The sequence below is a fragment of the Echeneis naucrates genome, chromosome 7 (genome assembly GCF_900963305.1).
Source record: "Echeneis naucrates chromosome 7, fEcheNa1.1, whole genome shotgun sequence".
Taxonomy (NCBI): Eukaryota; Metazoa; Chordata; class Actinopteri; order Carangiformes; family Echeneidae; genus Echeneis; species Echeneis naucrates.
In genome coordinates this window covers 12,996,626-13,014,421 of record NC_042517.1, presented here as the reverse complement: position 1 = coordinate 13,014,421, position 17,796 = coordinate 12,996,626, and the positions used below count along the sequence as shown (strand labels likewise).

At 42.3% G+C, this 17,796-nt stretch overlaps 1 protein-coding gene across 2 annotated transcripts in view; it reads right to left on the bottom strand.

Annotated features, from left to right (window-relative positions):
• znf385a (zinc finger protein 385A) overlaps window positions 1-17,796 on the bottom strand; it is a 51,090-nt gene that overhangs the window by 15,131 nt on the left and 18,163 nt on the right. Inside the window, exons 2-3 of one of the 2 annotated variants that reach the window (XM_029506625.1) lie at window positions 10,543-10,694; window positions 3,935-4,045 (exon numbers count right to left, since the gene is read on the bottom strand). In XM_029506625.1, the coding sequence (XP_029362485.1) occupies window positions 3,935-4,045; window positions 10,543-10,694 (263 nt within the window). Of the gene's footprint in view, window positions 1-3,934; window positions 4,046-6,469; window positions 6,850-10,542; window positions 10,695-17,796 lie in introns of those variants that run through there. The other variant, XM_029506626.1, reaches the window with a different exon arrangement.

Genomic DNA, 17,796 nt, shown 5'->3' with positions numbered 1-17,796 from the left:
GATTTAATTTCTTGCCTAAATATATATGCCTCCTGTATCATAGTCAAGATAAAATGGGGACTCTGAGTCTGAAATTTTCCAAGACCTGAATCGCAGCAAAGAACAAAAAATATTTACAACAGAGATCTGTTACAGAAGCTAGTGTGGCCAGTCTCCCAGAGAAAACCTACCTACCTACTAGCTAATGAGTTATATTCAGAGTATAAACAACAGAAGTGAGTAATTTGTCAGGATGCTACCAGGACACCAAAGCAATCTGTTTCTAGTCTTTGTGTGTTTGTGTGTCTGCACAGAAGTATGCGAGCCATGAACATCATGGTGGATGAGATGATTCGTTACTATACTGAGCTGTCGCCAGTTGTCTAGCTTCATAGTTTTGCAACTGTGAAAGAAAAACATAGACAAATACATTGACACAGACACAAATGCACACACACAGACATAGAAAGGCAGGGGTGGTCATGTAACCCCATTTGCCATCTGCTCACCCAATTTTTATCTCACTTAAAAACACAAATGCTCTTCTTAAGTCAGATAGCTCCCTGCATTCTCCACAAATATATACAGGTTGTGGAGACATGGCACGCCATGTGCTGCATTGGCCAAATAATTCTTTTACAGAGGGGCCAAAGATGAAGATGATTATTAAATGACTGGATTATCGTTAGGTGCCAGATAGAGTGAAAGTCAAGGTCTTGAGTGGCTGGCAGCTGCAATGGGTGCTGAAAAGTGTGTGACTGACACTTAGGACATGACACTGACCACAGGCTCAGAAGTGAGGGTAGGCTGGCTTGGTGACAAGGAGACAAGGGAGTGATGAGTAATGATTGTATGAGCCCAGTTGTTTATGTTTGTTTTTTATGTGTAGCTGATGGCATCCAGGATGTAGGCTGGCATGGTGAAGTGGGGGCATGCTGCAGACATTTAACCAATCATGGTTAAATGTCTCATGTAAATCAAGATCACGAGCAAAACCTGCAGATCAGGTGCAGACAGCAGTGGAGAGGGGGAGGACAGAGGGCTCGGTGAAGGCAAGTGATGTCACGGATAAAGAAGGGAATGCAGGGAGATAGAGATATATGCCAAAGCAGCCACCAAGGCTTTCTTGACCTCTGCTACCAAGCCAAGAGGATCATGTGCCAAGCTGCTCAATGTCAGTGGGGTGGTGAATGGAGTGAAGGCAGAAAAGATGAAGGGAATATGAAGGAGCAATGGATCCAGGGAACTACAAGACAAGGAAGGTGATTTAAAGGGCTGGACAACAAATATAAAGGACTGCAAATGGGAGTGAGGTAAATAGACAAAGAAAAAAATCTCAAAGAGAAATAGCAGTAATATATCAGCCTGTATTTCATTATGCAGAAGCTTCAAGTTGAACAAGTGCTTTTCAGCATGACTATCATTCTGAGGGGAAAGCTATGATGTTACAGCATAGCCACAGCTGCAGCACCAGATGAGACAGAGGGGGAGAAAAGAGGAAGAGGAAGTTAAAAGTGAAAGAAAATAACACATAGATAGGGACAATAAACAGGAAGGACATAAATTTAGGGGCTGTGGAAACAAAAGGGGATCGCAGAGAAAGGAGAGTGGAGGAAATGAAGGGATGCATATCAGCCAAGTCTTGCTGCAGCAGCTGTGACGTTAATCAATGCAGCGCAACAGAGCCTGTGATGTCACTAATGCAGCACGCCACCAAGGTTATTCTGCATAAAACCACCATTTAGCACCTCTCAGCAGCATGCGACAGAGGAACTGGCCAAACAAGTCACCCCAACAAGCCCCCTCCCCTTCCCATCCAAATCTCCTCTCCACGACTTTCCCAAGATGCACTGGGGCTGTCAGAACTAGACGCTAATCCATGCCCTTGACAAATGTGTCTTATATAAGTAGTGGCAGGCAATTTTAAGCATTTCCACACAGTAAATAATGCAGGATGAGAGAGACAGACAGAAAGAGGGGGAGAAGGTTGCTCTGTGTGAGATAGGCACACAAGGGGAAGATCTAATGGGATGAATGAATAATGGCAAAATGTTGCGTGAAAAGAAAGGGAGGACCAGAAAGCTAGATTGATTATGAAATTACACGGTAGGGCCCCATTGGTGCTTCTGACCGAAGAACTTCAACTCAGATGGTAGACAAAGACAGTGAAATGGCAACATCATGAGATGAGAATGAGGAACAAGATCATTTAGAATCATATTATTGTCTATTATCTCTGAAATACTGATGTTGACTTCACTTCATGTAGAAGGCAAGAGTTGCAGGACACTATGAACTACACACACCGTGCTCTGAGTGTGACTTTACTGACGCAGTGCATTGCAGTGTGTGAATTTTTGGATGGTGAATGTGAACATTGACATCCAAGAGGTGGTGTAGTAGCATATCACAATTCTGAGGATTCACAAGCATGTGGATTGTGTTTGTGCATGTGAGTCTTTTCCCTGTCAGGGGACGGAATAAACAGTGTGTTGCTTTATATGTCACCGACTGTTAACCTTTCACCCACGCACACAAGTAAACATAAAAAAACATTCACTGGGGATACCAAATGCTCATGAAAATTAGCTATGTTTCCATTTATTTTCACTTGTTTATCCATTTTAACTATTCTTTGTCTATACTCTATTCTATTGCATATGCATATGAGTTGTCGCTCAAGTTAATTGTCCTACTGTTGATGGTAAGGAAGTAAGGAGGAAGTGTGAGTCAAGGGGATCGGATACTGCTGCCAGTTTGATATGTATAAACACACTTCCTCACTATGTTCTACATATTTTTTCCTGATGGAAATGCTCTGCTTCACACACTAACAAATAAAACTCTTTTTCTTGGTATTAGGCATAGAATGTGAAAGATAGTAGACTATTTTGTGAATTGGTCCTTTCTCTTAAGCCATTTAGTTAAATTTAATTTTTTTTTTTTTAACCCTACACAGATTTTCTGCATCTCCTCCAAACTTTATTTAACAGGACACACATCATGACTGAAGAACCCATTATTTGATTGCTAGTGTTGGGTTTCAGAGTATTTCCTTGTATAAACATCACTGTCTGACGGCTTCCTGTGTCTATGAAGAAACCCAGCAGACAACTGTGCAGAGACTAGGCTCAAGATTACAGACTTGCAGCTCTCTGACCACATGGAAACCATGATTGTAGGCCTAAAGAGTATATATAGTACCAGTCCACTCCTTAATGTTGCGTATTGTACATGGGAATACGCCATAGACCTGCAGTCTGTACCACTAAATATGGACACTCACAGCCAAATTATACACTACACACATTTGGCACCGACGTTGTCATGTTTTTATCAGATTCATCTAGAGGACAAAACAAAAAAGCTGAGACGGATTTGGTTTTATAACACATGAAATATTACCATCTGATTTCTGTTTTCATTAATTTGTCATCAGTCATGCACGTTGCCTGAGGGTATTATGTGCCATTAAACTCACATTATGAGTTCAGATGAACTGCGCCATATGGACAAACAGATGAAAATGCTGCTAATATTCATACTGAAGCGTGTTGAAAATTGGGCAATATTGACTTTTTCACAGTTTTAGACCGAGCTTTGTCAGTGTTGATGAGCGGGAGAAAATCTCTGTGATGAATCCCTATCTTTCGCTAGTTTCCACAGCAGCTCATGAGGCTTTGTTATGCAGAGATTATTGCTTCTCCTAACTCAGTCTTGAAGCAAATTAAATTCCAGTGGGGTCGCAACTGCCTAAACGCAATCCAAACAAATATACTGCATCCTCAGTTAGTGCCTTCTTCTTGGAAAAGCAAATAAAATAGAGACACTTCCAACACATTCCTAAGTAAAATGTGTATTATAACATTATACTTAATGCCAAGTGGGAAATTGAGCAGGAATGAAGGGGGGAGAAGCACTGCGCATGTGTTGGGTTTGTTTGGTGTTTCTGTACCTCTGAGTTGAAGCGGATCTGGCAGACGTTACAGGAGATGACTGGCCGCTTGGTCTTAACCAAAGGAACTCCAAAGGTGTGGTTGATCACAGCCTTCTGCACTGGATCCATCTGACAGAGGGGGAGGAGACAGAGAGAAAAATGAGAGGGAGGGAAAGAAATCTGTAAGCTATAATTCATTTTCTACAACTCTGGTGCTAAGAGTCAACCAGCCAATCTATCATAATGACAGTGAGCAGTCACTGTGGCATGACCTCTACCCCTCGTGGTGGGGAGTAAAGGGGCTGAGAGCTTTTCAGCCCAAAGGACTAAACTTCAAAGTGACAAGTTGCATAACGTGCACAAATTGAGTGTTTATATGTCCATCCAGTGTTTATTCTATCTGGGTTTATAGTGAGCCAACAGCAGTCAACAATGTTGACAGTGTTGCTACAACTGAAACACCTGTCGTAGCCTAGACTAGATTGTGCCTCCATACGGGCCCTGTGCTAACTGTTTCAGCTCGGCCATCCGTCATCTGTGTGGTGTTAAGCACCTTGTACAAATTTAACTGTCTTGCTTTAGCATGTGTTGGTGGCTAAGCCTCTCATTTAAACTCTGTCCCAGATACTAAAGACCTTGCCTGTAATAATCTAAAAGGGCTCCATTCCAATTATTTATCTTGGTTTGAAGCAGAATTTATCCAGCGATCTTGTTAATTGACCTTAGCATTAGTCTGGAATCAATGGCTGGTGTGGATTTCCACCACAGACAACTGGCACCACGAGGAGCAGATAAAGGAAGCAACATTCAGAAGGTGATGTGGTACTTCTTGGGTGTGCAAAACTAGTGAGGAGAAATAAAAACCCTGGCCAGTAAAACAGTATGCATATAAATGTGATTGTGTATTTCAATTCATAACCCAGTCAGACATTTTCCATACAGTCCTCCAAGAATGATGCAAGCCTGTTGGTGAGGAAAACAAACTTTTACTAATCACGCTGATTTACCTTAAGCTATGCATCCAAAGCCAAAGCCTCATTTAATATACAAATGGCTCAAAACTCTGGCCTAAGGGGGGCAGAGACTTAAGTGACTAAGATGAATATTTTCATAACTCAACCTCAAACTATTTGAATTTCTGCACAGTGCTTGTTACTTGGCAACTCTAAAGAAGCAGAGTAAACACAGAGAGAGGAGGAGGCCCCAAGACATTTAGCCAGGTGACAGGATGGGACAGAAAAATACCATCTGGTAGAGCAAATAGGGGGAGAGGAAGATGAATTGGGACACAGATAAAGAAAAAGGGAGGAATAGTAAAGAGCCATAAAGAGTGGGAGAGAAAAAGAGAGAGGGGTGGGTGAGGGCCCAGGCCGGACATCCTTACATCACACATTCTTATCTCATTGGCTGTCTTTACCTGACTCCTCATTCCATGAGTGCCTCTTTTTCTCTCCTTAGTAACAGCCTAAAGTCGGCCCTGTTGCGGCTCTTGTTGTTGTGAATTCAGATAGACTGTAGATCATTGCTCTGCGTGTCTGTGTCCATGCTGTGACCCATCAGAGGCTGAGCAGACTTGTTAGAGTAACTGTACATGTGAAAAAAGGACCTCTCCCTAGCCAGTCAGTCCAGTATGCTGGGTGGATCAACAATGATCCGTCCAGTTGATTCAGCTGTTAAAAACACAGTCCAGCTGCCAACAAGCCTTCTTGGATGGCTGCTCACATGGCTCCACCAAAACATGTCCTCATAAATAGGATCAGAGCACTGTGATGCAATTGGGGGATTTTCCAAAAGGCACTCACTTTGACCAGTTTTGAAAATATCAGCAGTTGAATTATAAATTGGCTGTATTTCCCTGCAGCAGTCTAAAACCCACGCTAATAAATCTTGAAAGATTTACCTGTGTATCATATACATCATATATCATGTATCCACCTCTGCTGAGGGAGTTTTGGAAACTTGTCATGTCTATTTGAGTTCGGAGTTGTTTGAATGTGGGGAGAGCTCTGGCAGACGTATGTAAACCACACAGATCACTGACTTTAGTATCACTGAGCAATCATGTCAACAACTCCATAGAGCCTTAAGACCCAAACAACCAAATCCCTTTTGTTGCCTCTTTGGAAGGGAAGCCAAGCATCTCCTGGCACTACACAACAACTAGCACCTAAGCTCATCAGCATCGTGTTGTTTTTATTTCACTCTCTCTCTCTGTTTATCTCCACCATTCTTTGTTTTTCTCTTTCATCTTTTTTTTTGTTGTTGTTGACTCACTTCTTTTCCTTAAGCATGTTTGATCAATTCCCTACAACAAAGTATTTTGGAAGGGTTGAATTCAGGCAACGAAGAACACACTGTGCTGTGACTCTCGGTGGGACCACTCTGGCAGTCACGGTTTAGTCTGCACTGTGCCAGATTAAAAAAAAAAAAAAAAGCCTTTGAAGCACAAGTTCTGCAGTCCTCTACTGAGTGATGGCCAGATTAAGTTGAATGAAAAACAAAAACATAGAAAAAAAAAAACAGTGAGAAGCTTGAAACATTTAGGTCACTCACCTTTTTCTCCTCTGTTTCTACAGAAGCTTGGAGCTGCATTGGTCCTCCTGTGTGTGAGCTACTGGCTGAGGTGTGTGTATGGCTCTCAGCTATTGCAGGACCTAAAATGTGTGTTGCACCTTCTTTACTCATTCTGCCTTCTTCTCAGTTGTCAATGCAGAATACAAACTAACTCACAATAAAGAGGACTGTAGCTTAGTGATGCATTGCCATCTTTTTTTTTTTTTGGCCCACACGCTGCTTCTCTTTGAGATGGTGCTAGGCAGTGTGTGCTGTAAGGATTTTCTAAAATCTCTCCTTTACCCTCTCCTTTCTCACTAAGACATTACCTAACAAGTGCCTGTTCCTTTTATTCAGCCGCCACCACCTCCTCTCCTCTCCTCTCAGCTGCCTTCTCTCTCTCTGTCTCACGCTTCCCTGTAGTGCATTTCCCCCTTCACTCTGCTTTCTCCTCCCCTTCTCGCTCTCTCTTGCTCTCCTCCTTCTTCACGCATACTCAATCTGTCCAAAAGCAGCCAGGACTGTGTGTCCTACTCTCCACTAGTTCAACTCTCCCCCCTTCCCCAAGTTCACACATTCTGTTAAATGTCATCATCAGCCAGTGGAGCTCTTGTCCTGCCCGCCAATCCCCTCTCAGCACACATTAATACACACATAGATTCCTTACTACAGTGATTTTAAGATGGGATGCCTTTATGACAGGCATCTTACACATGAAGCTATATGCGGACCTTGATAAAGTATATCTTAAATGGGTTCTATTTTGGTGCTGTTCTAAGATTGGCGCTGTAATAAAGGAGGGCCCATGAAAGGAGAGAGTTGTTTAGGAGGAGAGTAAAATAACAGTGAAACGAGGGCTGACAGCAGGTGAGATTCAATAAGTCTGTGAAAGGCCTTTTATGATTAGACTGACTTTGCAGTCTCTACAAGTCCACTGTAGGGCAGGCGGTTTGACTTAGAGGTGTGTGAACATGTGCCTGTATCATGACCAGCTGCTGCAGATAAATAATTCAGCCTTGTCACTGTCTAGAGGTCCATTGGCTAAGACAAGCAGGTAGAGAACAAATCACATTAGAGGACCATTAAAGCTGTACATGACTTCAGTAGAGACCATCCCTCTGCTGTAGGCCTAATAACCCTCTATGTAAAGCAGTCTTATTAAGACTGTACAAACTCAGAACAGATTACTTATTAAGAGAGAATGTAGAATAACTAGCTGCCAGCTCAGTGCAGGGACATTCTTCTGTAATACTGCCGCCATTGTGTCCCGTCTTCATTATAATATTCCACATATCCACAATTATTACAGAGGATCATTGCAAGCAGATGCCAGGAGGAAACCGCCTCTACAAATTAATTGTTTGATTCACCCTCGGTTCACACTGTTATATGAAAGAGATGAGCAACAAGTGCCACTTTCTGATTGCCTAAACATTCTTGTGCCTGAAAACCCAACAAGCCATAAAATATAGTTGGTGACGTAAACAAAGTTGCAAGTGTTCTTACTCCAGGTATTCCTGTATAAATTTACTCAGCCACACAGCACTAAGTTAAACATAAAAACATTTCTAGGGGAGCTTGGGGTCATGCCATGCTCTGTCTGAAAAAAATCAAAAGGGGGCTTCTTCATTTGCAGCAACTAGAGTTGCATCTTTTGTTCTTTTACATTTTAACAGCACCAAAATACATCGCACAGCTGAGTGTGCGTTAAACTTCAGTAAGTAAAACACTGACTGAAATACCAACTGAACATGTCAGTTGGTCATTTGTCCAACTTTTTTTTTTCCCCCCTTAATGAAATGCAGTAAAAGCACTGAAGTCCTATCAGTGTATACAATGTGTGCCAGTATGCAGTGGAGCATTAAGGTTAGATGGGGCCATAGGAGAGGCCGCCAAGTCTCTCCAAGCCTCTCTTATGGCCCCATCTCCTGGCCACAGGGCTGTAAAACACCACTCACTGCGAGCTGGCTAGCAGTCATCAGCACGGACAGTTATTAACATTCACTGTGCCCCTCTGGACCTTCAGGCGTAGTTAATGTTCTGAGGAAGAAAATAGGCAGCAGAGGGATGTTCCAGAAGAGGGGAGCGAGAAAGATTCAGAGGCAGCGTTTCAGAAGCAGTGAGGCAAAATGAGGAAAGAGCAAGCGAGAATGATTTCAGGGCTGTGCTAACAGATGCAAGAAAGTGAATCCCTGCATAATTTCAGTATCTTTATTAATCTATGTCTGCTGGGCTCCCTGCAGTTTTAACATCAGTGATAATGCTTCCACTTGTGCCATGGCCCATGGAGGGCTATTAAAATGACACTATCATTAAAATGTGTTTAATGGTGTCGGGACTCTTGTTACTATCCCTGTAGTACCATGTGTGGTCAGTGTGCTTCTTAGATATTTCAGATTAGTGGCAAGTGATTATTGCTATGTGGAGCCTTCACAAACTCTAGCCAAATATACCAGGCTGACAGATGCATGGTCCATGAATAGCATTGCCCTACTCCAGTACATACAAAGTTCACTGAATTTATATATTGCTGACAAGAAATGCATTACTTAATGGAGTCAGACAGCACAATATGCTGAGTTGGTGAAATGCCAAATGTCTCTACAATATAATCTAAATTGTAAGATGTTAGTCAGGGCCTGAGGAAATGGGAAGATCCCTCTTTGTTAAAGTAAATACTACTTCAAACACATGGTGGTGTTTGAAGTGCGCAGCTAAGAAGATGGCCTTAGCACTTCTCTTTAATTCTTTGGTCTTTGAGTTACGGAATAAGAGCGTGTGTGCGTCTGGAATAATAGTACTTTAAGAAAGATATATTATAAGAAAAGATTTTTAGTGGGTATAGAAGAAATTAAATACGTCACTTTAAGGCTTGGTAATGTTCCTGTTACACATGAAACCTGAAAGTACAATTAAGATGGATACACAGACATGACAATAAAAAGCTAATTTGCCTGCATGCTGTACAAACTGCTCACACAGTTTGTGGAGAAACTAGCCCAACCAAGTGTTCACAGCTCTAGATTACTTATGAAAAAACAAACTGTAACCTCCAGGACTGCTAAATGAAGTCAACACAAATTGAAATAAGCGTTACACTCTGGTCTATAATGTGGTTCTGGTCTCCATGACAACTGGATTTAACTCGCATGTTTACATTTTATTTAAATGTAAATTGTCTCTTCAGGTAATGCAAGTCACTGAATATAACCTCTTGGACATATTGTTATGGGAATGATACAAGAAGTTGTACTTCACTGTCTGAACAGAACAAGAGGAAGGATTATTTAATTTAAATTGTTGGGCCTGATTAGCAGCAGTAGTGTAGCTCACCATGCCTGGCTTTTATTTGGCTAATTGGCTAACCAGAAAACTAGCCTTTAGTTTGCCTTCTAGCAAGCACACAGCTTTGCTAGCGATAGTAACAGGAGCTACAGTTAGCAAATTTATTAGACCAATCAGAAGTCTTGTCTCCAAACAGACACCAAGTCTTAACCTCTTAACCACCAGACAAGACGTCAACGGTGGATCGGCCCACTCTGAGCTACAAAACTGACTGGCACAGAAACTAAGTCCTTGTCCATATACAGTCTGTGGTCGGTGGACCACAAGTCCAGTCCAGAAATATCCCCATTATTAATTGGGATTTAGATCAGTGAGCATCGTGGGCAACAGTAGATAGAAAGGTGTCAAATTAGAGTTTTGCTTTCCTAAGAGTTCATAAAATACAGCAGAGTAATAAAAAAAAAAACTAACAAAAAACCACACTTTTGAAAAGTTAGAATGTTGGAAAAAGGAAAAGGGGGAATGAAAGGAAGGACAAATAAAAATTTATGTATATTTAGTAGATCTGAACATGTAGAATACCTGACTGATTTGGAAACACCTCTTTTAGTTTTCAGTATTTTGGACACCTGGCAAACCTACCAATCATCATTCAACAATAACTAACTAATCCCCAAAACAGGATGTTTAAATGATATGTTGAATGCTGAGCTGGAAATGTTCATCTCAGAAGTCTGGCCATCTTAGTCTATGGTCAGTGAGTTTTTTGGGTCGGAGTCACTGCTCACCGTGTTGAAATTGTGGAAGAGGCTCATGCTGTGTGGCGGAGGTGGAGTCTCCATGGGAAATTGCAGGAAGGGCTTCATGTCCAGGTGGGGCTGAATCACTGTGGGGGTCCGCAGGAACGTCGGCACTGCCGCACCAGCCCGGTTTATGCCACCTACACATCCAAAAAGACAGAAATATGTGTATTATTAACTATAATCAAAAGTAAGGGCAGCACAGCGATAGTGGTTAGCGCTGTTGCTCCACAACAAGATGTTTGCATGTTCTTCCCATGCCTGCGTGTGTTTCCTCTGAGACTCTGGTTTCCTCCCACCGTCCAAAAACATCATGTTGAACATCATGTTTGGGTTAGTTGGTGACTCAAAACTGTCCGTAGGTCTGAGTGTGAGTGGTTGTTTGTCCCCGTGTGTTGGCCCTGTGATGGACTGATGACCTGTCTAGGGTGGCCCCGCCTTCACCCAGAGTGAGCTGGGATTGGCACAACGCAGAAACGGATAAACTGTCTAGGATGAATGATTTAATTGAAAATTGCATATTTTCCAGGTTTTTCTTTGGCAATGTAAGACAACTGTTGCATTAAATGTCATGTGTAAGTCCATGCGTTGCTCATGACGAATTGCCAGATGTTGTTCTGGTATGTTCTAGTGGATCTAAGAAACACAAACAAACATAAACAACCATGCAATGCCAAAAATTACATTCTCTAAACTTATAGAAAGAGTAGCATTAGGGACATTAAGACCTGCTGTACACAGACACATCCTGATGAAGACTTAATTTGCAAAAGTGCTGTGGGCGCTGATGTGATACTAATGGTTCTATGAGTTTTGTAGATGTGACATCACTGAAGCATTTCATTATGTTCAAACATTCACATCCAATGAAGCAGTAACAGCAGCAGAGGAGAAAAGAATGTCACACAGGCAGCAGGGATTCCTCCACCTGCCTCCAAGCCTCCGCTCCGTTCCTCTCTTCTCCTGGGAGACATCTGCAGTTTGATGATAATGAGTTTCATTTCAGTGTGTGTTGCTATATGTAATCCTGACTAGTGCGCCAGAGTTGGATTATTTAGTTGTCTCTAATTATAGAATGAATGATTCTTCCACTCATGTCTGACACATGCTCCCTGGCTTTGACTGTATCCAATATGCAGTTTGACTGCATCAAAAAAAGCACAGTCACAGTCGTGAATAGCTGTACAAGAGGCCTACATTTACACACAGGAGCATGCACGCAAAAACACACACCTGTGTGCTATGTCAATGTTTAATTCTTGTATAAAAGCATGCAAGTCTGTCATGATGATACACAGCTCCCTCTTCTCGTCTTTGCTCTCATCTGCCTTCTCTTCGTTTCTTCCTTATCCCTCCTCGTCTCCTCTTTAACCTCTGTCAAGGATGATAGTGATGGGAGCCCACACAGCAAAACTCAGCCTCAGCAAGCTCTTAGATTAAGCCTCTTAATATCCGCAACTGGATTTCTGTGGCTTTTAAATTCCCCCGGGACTTAAAACTCTGCCGCTCTCCTTTTTGGGATTGCCTTAAACTACTCTTTCGCCCCTGTATTTGCTGTTTCCTTGCTCTGCTTCCAAGTGCAATTTGTTTTTTACCTGCCTCCACACTTTCTCATGGTAATTTGGCCATTCTTTGACACCTCTGTGTTTTGAATAAGCTTTATGTCAACACTGAATATGATCAGAGAAAACAATATGGCTGCTGCATAGTGGAATATAGAAATAGATGTTGGGGGGGATGCAGTTTGGATTAGAGAGAGTGGGAGAAGAAGACACAGAGAGACTGTCTTTGTAAGACTGAGGGAAGTGCTGTCTCAGCTGAAGCCCAGCTGCCTTCTGCTGCGCATCTGTGGGCCTCGAGGTGGAAAAGGACTGCATCATTACCTCTAGTTAAGCTTGTAAGTTTGTGCCAGTGAGCAAACCACAAATGTGTACACATGTATAAATGCACAAACTCACACTCACTCACGATTCTATTCTTACACCATCAGAAAGGAATTAGCGGCCTTGTGCCTGTTGGTTTTCCAGCTGGTGGTTGGTTGTGGTTGGTACTAAGCTCTCCCACTACCATTCAAAAACATTTGCGTCTATGTGTCACTGTTAATAAGGTGGAAGTGATGTGTTTTTTTTGCATTGTGCTAAATTGAAAAACCCACATACACAGTCACATTTTTCTCAGAAGTACAAAGATCCAGTCTCCTCATCGGTCTTTTAACCCAAGCTCTAGGGGCTGTTTGCTCTAACGAGAGAGGTTTAAGGTCCCCTATCCTCTACCTCACCTACATGACTGATGAAAGCAGCTGCTCCTCTGGGGCTGCGCCACGAACAACATGACTAATACACAGCCTCTTAGCTGCATTTATCATGACAGTACAGCACGTGTTGATACATGACTTTATGTCAGTGGCCCTTTGTGCAATAGCTTGTGTGCATGTATGTGTTTTGCTTGGAAGGAGTGACGGCCTCTCAGCTAAAGTTGCAGCGTTGTGCTTATAGCTCCCCAGTGAGTGTGCACTTGAACACAGTGACTGCTCCTGGCAGTGGGTCAACCAGGCTCTGGCAGACTGACGAACAGAAAGACTGGCTGACCAGGGAACACATGGTGTCTCTACAGCAGCAGGAGCAGCTGAAATTTGATGCATGATGGTCAGACAGGAGAGTCAGGAGCTGTTGTCCTTGAAACAAAGACAGAATCCGTCTCATTGGGGATCGTGCACCTGTGCATGAGTGCAGTGAGTGCTCTTGTTTTCCTCTCTTGGAGTATAACTATCCAATTAATTAGAACTTGTTGGGGACGTTCTCACAGCGTAAATGAAAGAAATCACTGAATAGTAGAATAGTGTCATTTGTGCTGCATTTTGTGCACGTGTTTGTGGATATTTATATGTGGTCCAATCAAGCTCTGCTCTTCTCATTGACTGTCACAGATCTTGCATTGGGGCCAGAGCTAAAAAAACAATTAACCATTTTTTTTTACCCAGAATAATAAAAACAACCACGTAACATCCTAAAAATAGTACTGTGAGCTACTGTGTGTATGTGATACACAGTACTGTAATGAAGGACAGCTTTTCTTTCTGTGATATTATTGCAATTCACAGCTTTCTGGGTTTCTCAACAAAGCAAGTATTTTGGAGAAATAACCCTTCATTCCAGTAAATTATGGTATACAGTAATTTCACAAACTATCTGCTTACTGATTATTAGATGAATAAAGACTATTACAGACAGGAATAAATAATGAATAATTTAAAAGGTCTAAAAACTGCAGGCCAAAGTAAAGTTAAAGGTAATTATAAGTGAGGAAAAAACTGTTGTTATTTTGTGCATTGCCATATTTCCTCTCTATGCTCTCTTAAGTAGCTCTTGAGACTGAATGAATGTCTGTGTGAGACAGAGTGAAAGACAGGGCAGCCTGGTAGAGCTGAGAGCTGAGAGCAGTCGGACAGTGATTTGGATGCTGTTAAACCCTCTTGCATGCCAGGAATCCTAGACTCGCAGGGCTCATAATCAGAGCTCTTAAACAGCCTGCCAGAGACGGCCAGGAGACTTAACATTGCAGCTCATGTGTGTTGTCAGTGCCTATGAACTATTATGGTTCTATATTTATGACAGCCATTATTTTGGAGTTTTGGACTTGACATTTTTGTTTTTGAATATAGATTTCATCTTAGATATTGCTAAAGAGTTGGGTTAGGCGTGTAATTAGAATTGTCTGTACGGATGTCAAAGCCTAACTACAAGTACAGATTCAGCATCCACTCTCAGACAGAACAGTCACAAACCCAAAGCTCACACTGCTGTTGAATTTACACAGATAAAAGTGAGGAAAATACACAACAGGCTATCTGCAGGTGGGGGCAGGGGGGATTAAAGATGAAAACTGGGGGGCAGAGAGAAGGAAGGTAAAAAATTAGAGAGCAGGCAGAAGGGAGATCAAAGGCAGGGTGGGGGAGGTGACCGATTCCCCTGTTTGGAATAATTCGCCAGCCTGCATGACCCTGATAAATCTGCTATTGGCCACATCACTGCCTACGCTCCGGAAATACATATCATCAATGTTCCCCAATCCTATTCCTCCATGGGACAGACTTAATTCCCTCACTTTGTATGTGTAAATGTGTGTGTTTGTTTATCTGTGTGCATTTCAGTAAATGAAGACAAATAACAGATGGAGGATCTTTTTTTTTTTTTTAAATATTATTACTGCCTATGTTTTTGTGTGTCTTTTACCCGTTTCCCTCCTCATGCAATGATTACGCTACTATAGTGATCACAAAGGCATCACAGAAGCACATAATCTATGGAAATCGAGCATTAACATTTCAATGAACTGAAAATATTGTGTTTGAACAGGGTTCAAAAGATAATTTTCACTTAATCTACACAATACTGTTATTACTCTCATACATTGTGCTGGTTATAATGCTTGTGCAAGATTGTGTTCGCTCTGGTGAATGTCAAACTTCTGAAACAGACGCTAATAGAGGAAGAATTTCAAAAAAATCCCCAAAGGCGTTTTCTTGTGCTTATGCTGCTAGACAAAAAAAGCGGTTTCTAGAAACTAGGCTAAGAGAATCTTTTCATTTATAGAGATTATCTAACAGGCTGTGTAGGTTGTGCCACTCTGTGCCTTTTTTCCCATGGGCGTTGGGTGCATTCAGGAGAGAACAATAACATCGGGGAAGTTGGCACAAGGCAGGCTGGACAGGCACAGATGTGCCAGGGATGTTGGCAGCAGAAGCAGGGGGAAGGAGGTGGTAGCAGTCCGACTGCCAGCCTGCCTTTCTACGGGCTACGAAGCGGGCTGCTCTCCTCCACGTGATCCATACATACACAGCTTGTTATCACATAGTTACCATCGGAATATTGTCAAGAGAAAAAGATTCAATTAAATACATTTGAAAATGCCGCACCTGACAGGGATTAATATAATGAAATTACAACTAAGGCCAAGTAATGGCTTTAGTGATGAATTGTGCAGTGATCATAATTTACTTTATGGGCCTACGTGCAGTGCTTTGAGATTTCAGGCAAACTGCTGGCTCTAAAGCCTGAGAAATCTGAAAAATCTGCCTGTGGCATATGTATACATTATTGAGACCTCTGAATAAGTGAGAGGATTTAAAGTGAGCAGGAGCTGCACTGTGAGCTTCCTCAACATTACCTGCAGCATAGATTCTCATCAGACCTCCTTTTTCGCTCTCTCTGTGCACCAGACTTTCACTGTAGGAACACTATTAGCAGATTCTCAGACCTAGTCTGACAGTTCAGAGGATGGTGACTGACTGCTTGATGAGTTTGTGGAATTGCCAGACTATTTCCTAATCATTGAAGAGGGGAAGTATGATAACATAAAATGACTGCCTTTTAGTTTTTTTTTTTTTAGTACATCCCATTTGGTATATCCTCAGTTTACTGTTTGATATGGGACGTAGTATATGATGTATGGCTGGCCGTCTGTCTGTCTGTCACTTCAGTTTTCTTACCAACACTCTTTCCCATATCTCTCTCTAAATTTGTTTCTTGCCCCCCTCGTGATCAGCAGAGTGTGTATTCTGTGCTGTACACAGCTGTGGACTATAGGAACAGCCAATTCACTTCAGCAGTGGAGCCGGCAATATGCCGTGCAGCAGGAGCAGGGTGCAAGAGGGAGAGGGAGAATGAAAATTTGGTCCTGTTCCATTCAGTATTCCCTTCCAGTCTCAGGCCCAGCAGGATACCGTGCTTTCCTTTCACCTGACCACGAGCGCTGCTGAACACGCACTCTCACGCAAAGTGCTCCGAAATACTGAATTCACTTTTTTCTCTAAGACACACTTACACCTCAGTGCACCCTAATTATGTAATCAGGCCCATTAACAGCAGCATTCCTCGGGCTCACATGTCTCACTGGCTTTACACCTGTGTCCATGATAGTGTATTTGACTGTTTAAAGTTTGCCTCCGTGCACCTATTTTAATACTCCTTCCTCCTTATTTGTTTAAAGCACTCTCTCAGCCTGTCGCATCATCTGTCACCTTAAGATTGTAGTCAGAGATGAAGTCATAATGCCACGCAGGCCGTAAGTCGTGAGTGTTTCCCTGGTGGCTGTGTCCTGAGCTGCTTAGCTGCCTGGATGGTCTCCTCCCACACAGCTGTGGCAGCAGCATCTTTCCTTCAGATAGCTGCCTCAGTGTCTGCAAGGAGTGAATTAAGGAGCGAGCGATGCACTTCGTTTGAGAAAGCAACGGGGCTCACATAGTGCTGGGAGTCACAAACGGAGGTTTTGCCACCATCTCGCCACAGAGAAATAAGAGTCAAACCAGTGGGGATTAGACTCTAGGTGACCACAAGAGTGTGCTCCTGAGCCCTTCTCCAAGCTTAGTAACACCCACCATTATGTTTCCCATTTTAACATCTGAAAATGCTTGTGAAATATAAAAACTGCATGTTCCTATTAAGCTTTATCATTTCCATCTTTTCTAATCATAGATTTCAACTTCCTGTGAAGGTTAATATGTGCACACAAGGTAGCAGGACACAGATAAAGATCTGTTTGATTTCCTGCCTAGAACTGCTGGTGTTGTGCTGCGCTTTAATGGGAGGATTATGCAGAGGGAAAGCTGGGAAAGCTGAAACTTGTGTGATTGCTACAAATGCCAGTTGGCCTCCCTGCCTGCATTTGTGTACCTTGTAAGGTGTCTGTGTGTGTGTGTGTGTGTGTGTGTGTGTGTAAAAAGGTTACTTACCAAGCTATGATACTGCTGTTGCTGTTCACAACTTTAGCACTGTGCTAAGTAATAGTGAGAACACGTTTTAGTCCTCAATTGTTGCATTAGTATTATTGCAGTAACACACACACACACACACACACGCAGATGCCCACATACACAGGCATTCACAAAATTGCAAGCAGCCTAAAACAGTGCAATGCTGGTGGTGAAATATGATGGGTTATCAAAATCGCTTTAGAGTGAATGCAGGCTTTGTTTCTGAATTGTTTTGTCAGCATCCATGCACCCTAACTTCATAGGCAAAATGTTTTTCGGTAGGAGCGTGTTAAACTTTCCACTCTAATTTAAGGTCTTTCATAATTTATCCAACCTACCAATTTTGGAAACAGCAATTTAACTAATTTTATTGTACTGCAAGGCATAAGTAAAGTATAGCCTGCAGCATGCATGGTATTCTGCTCCATGGGTAATTTTTTTTTTTTTTTAATGCTCAAGCGCCAGCAACATGAAGGTCACACAAAGTTAAA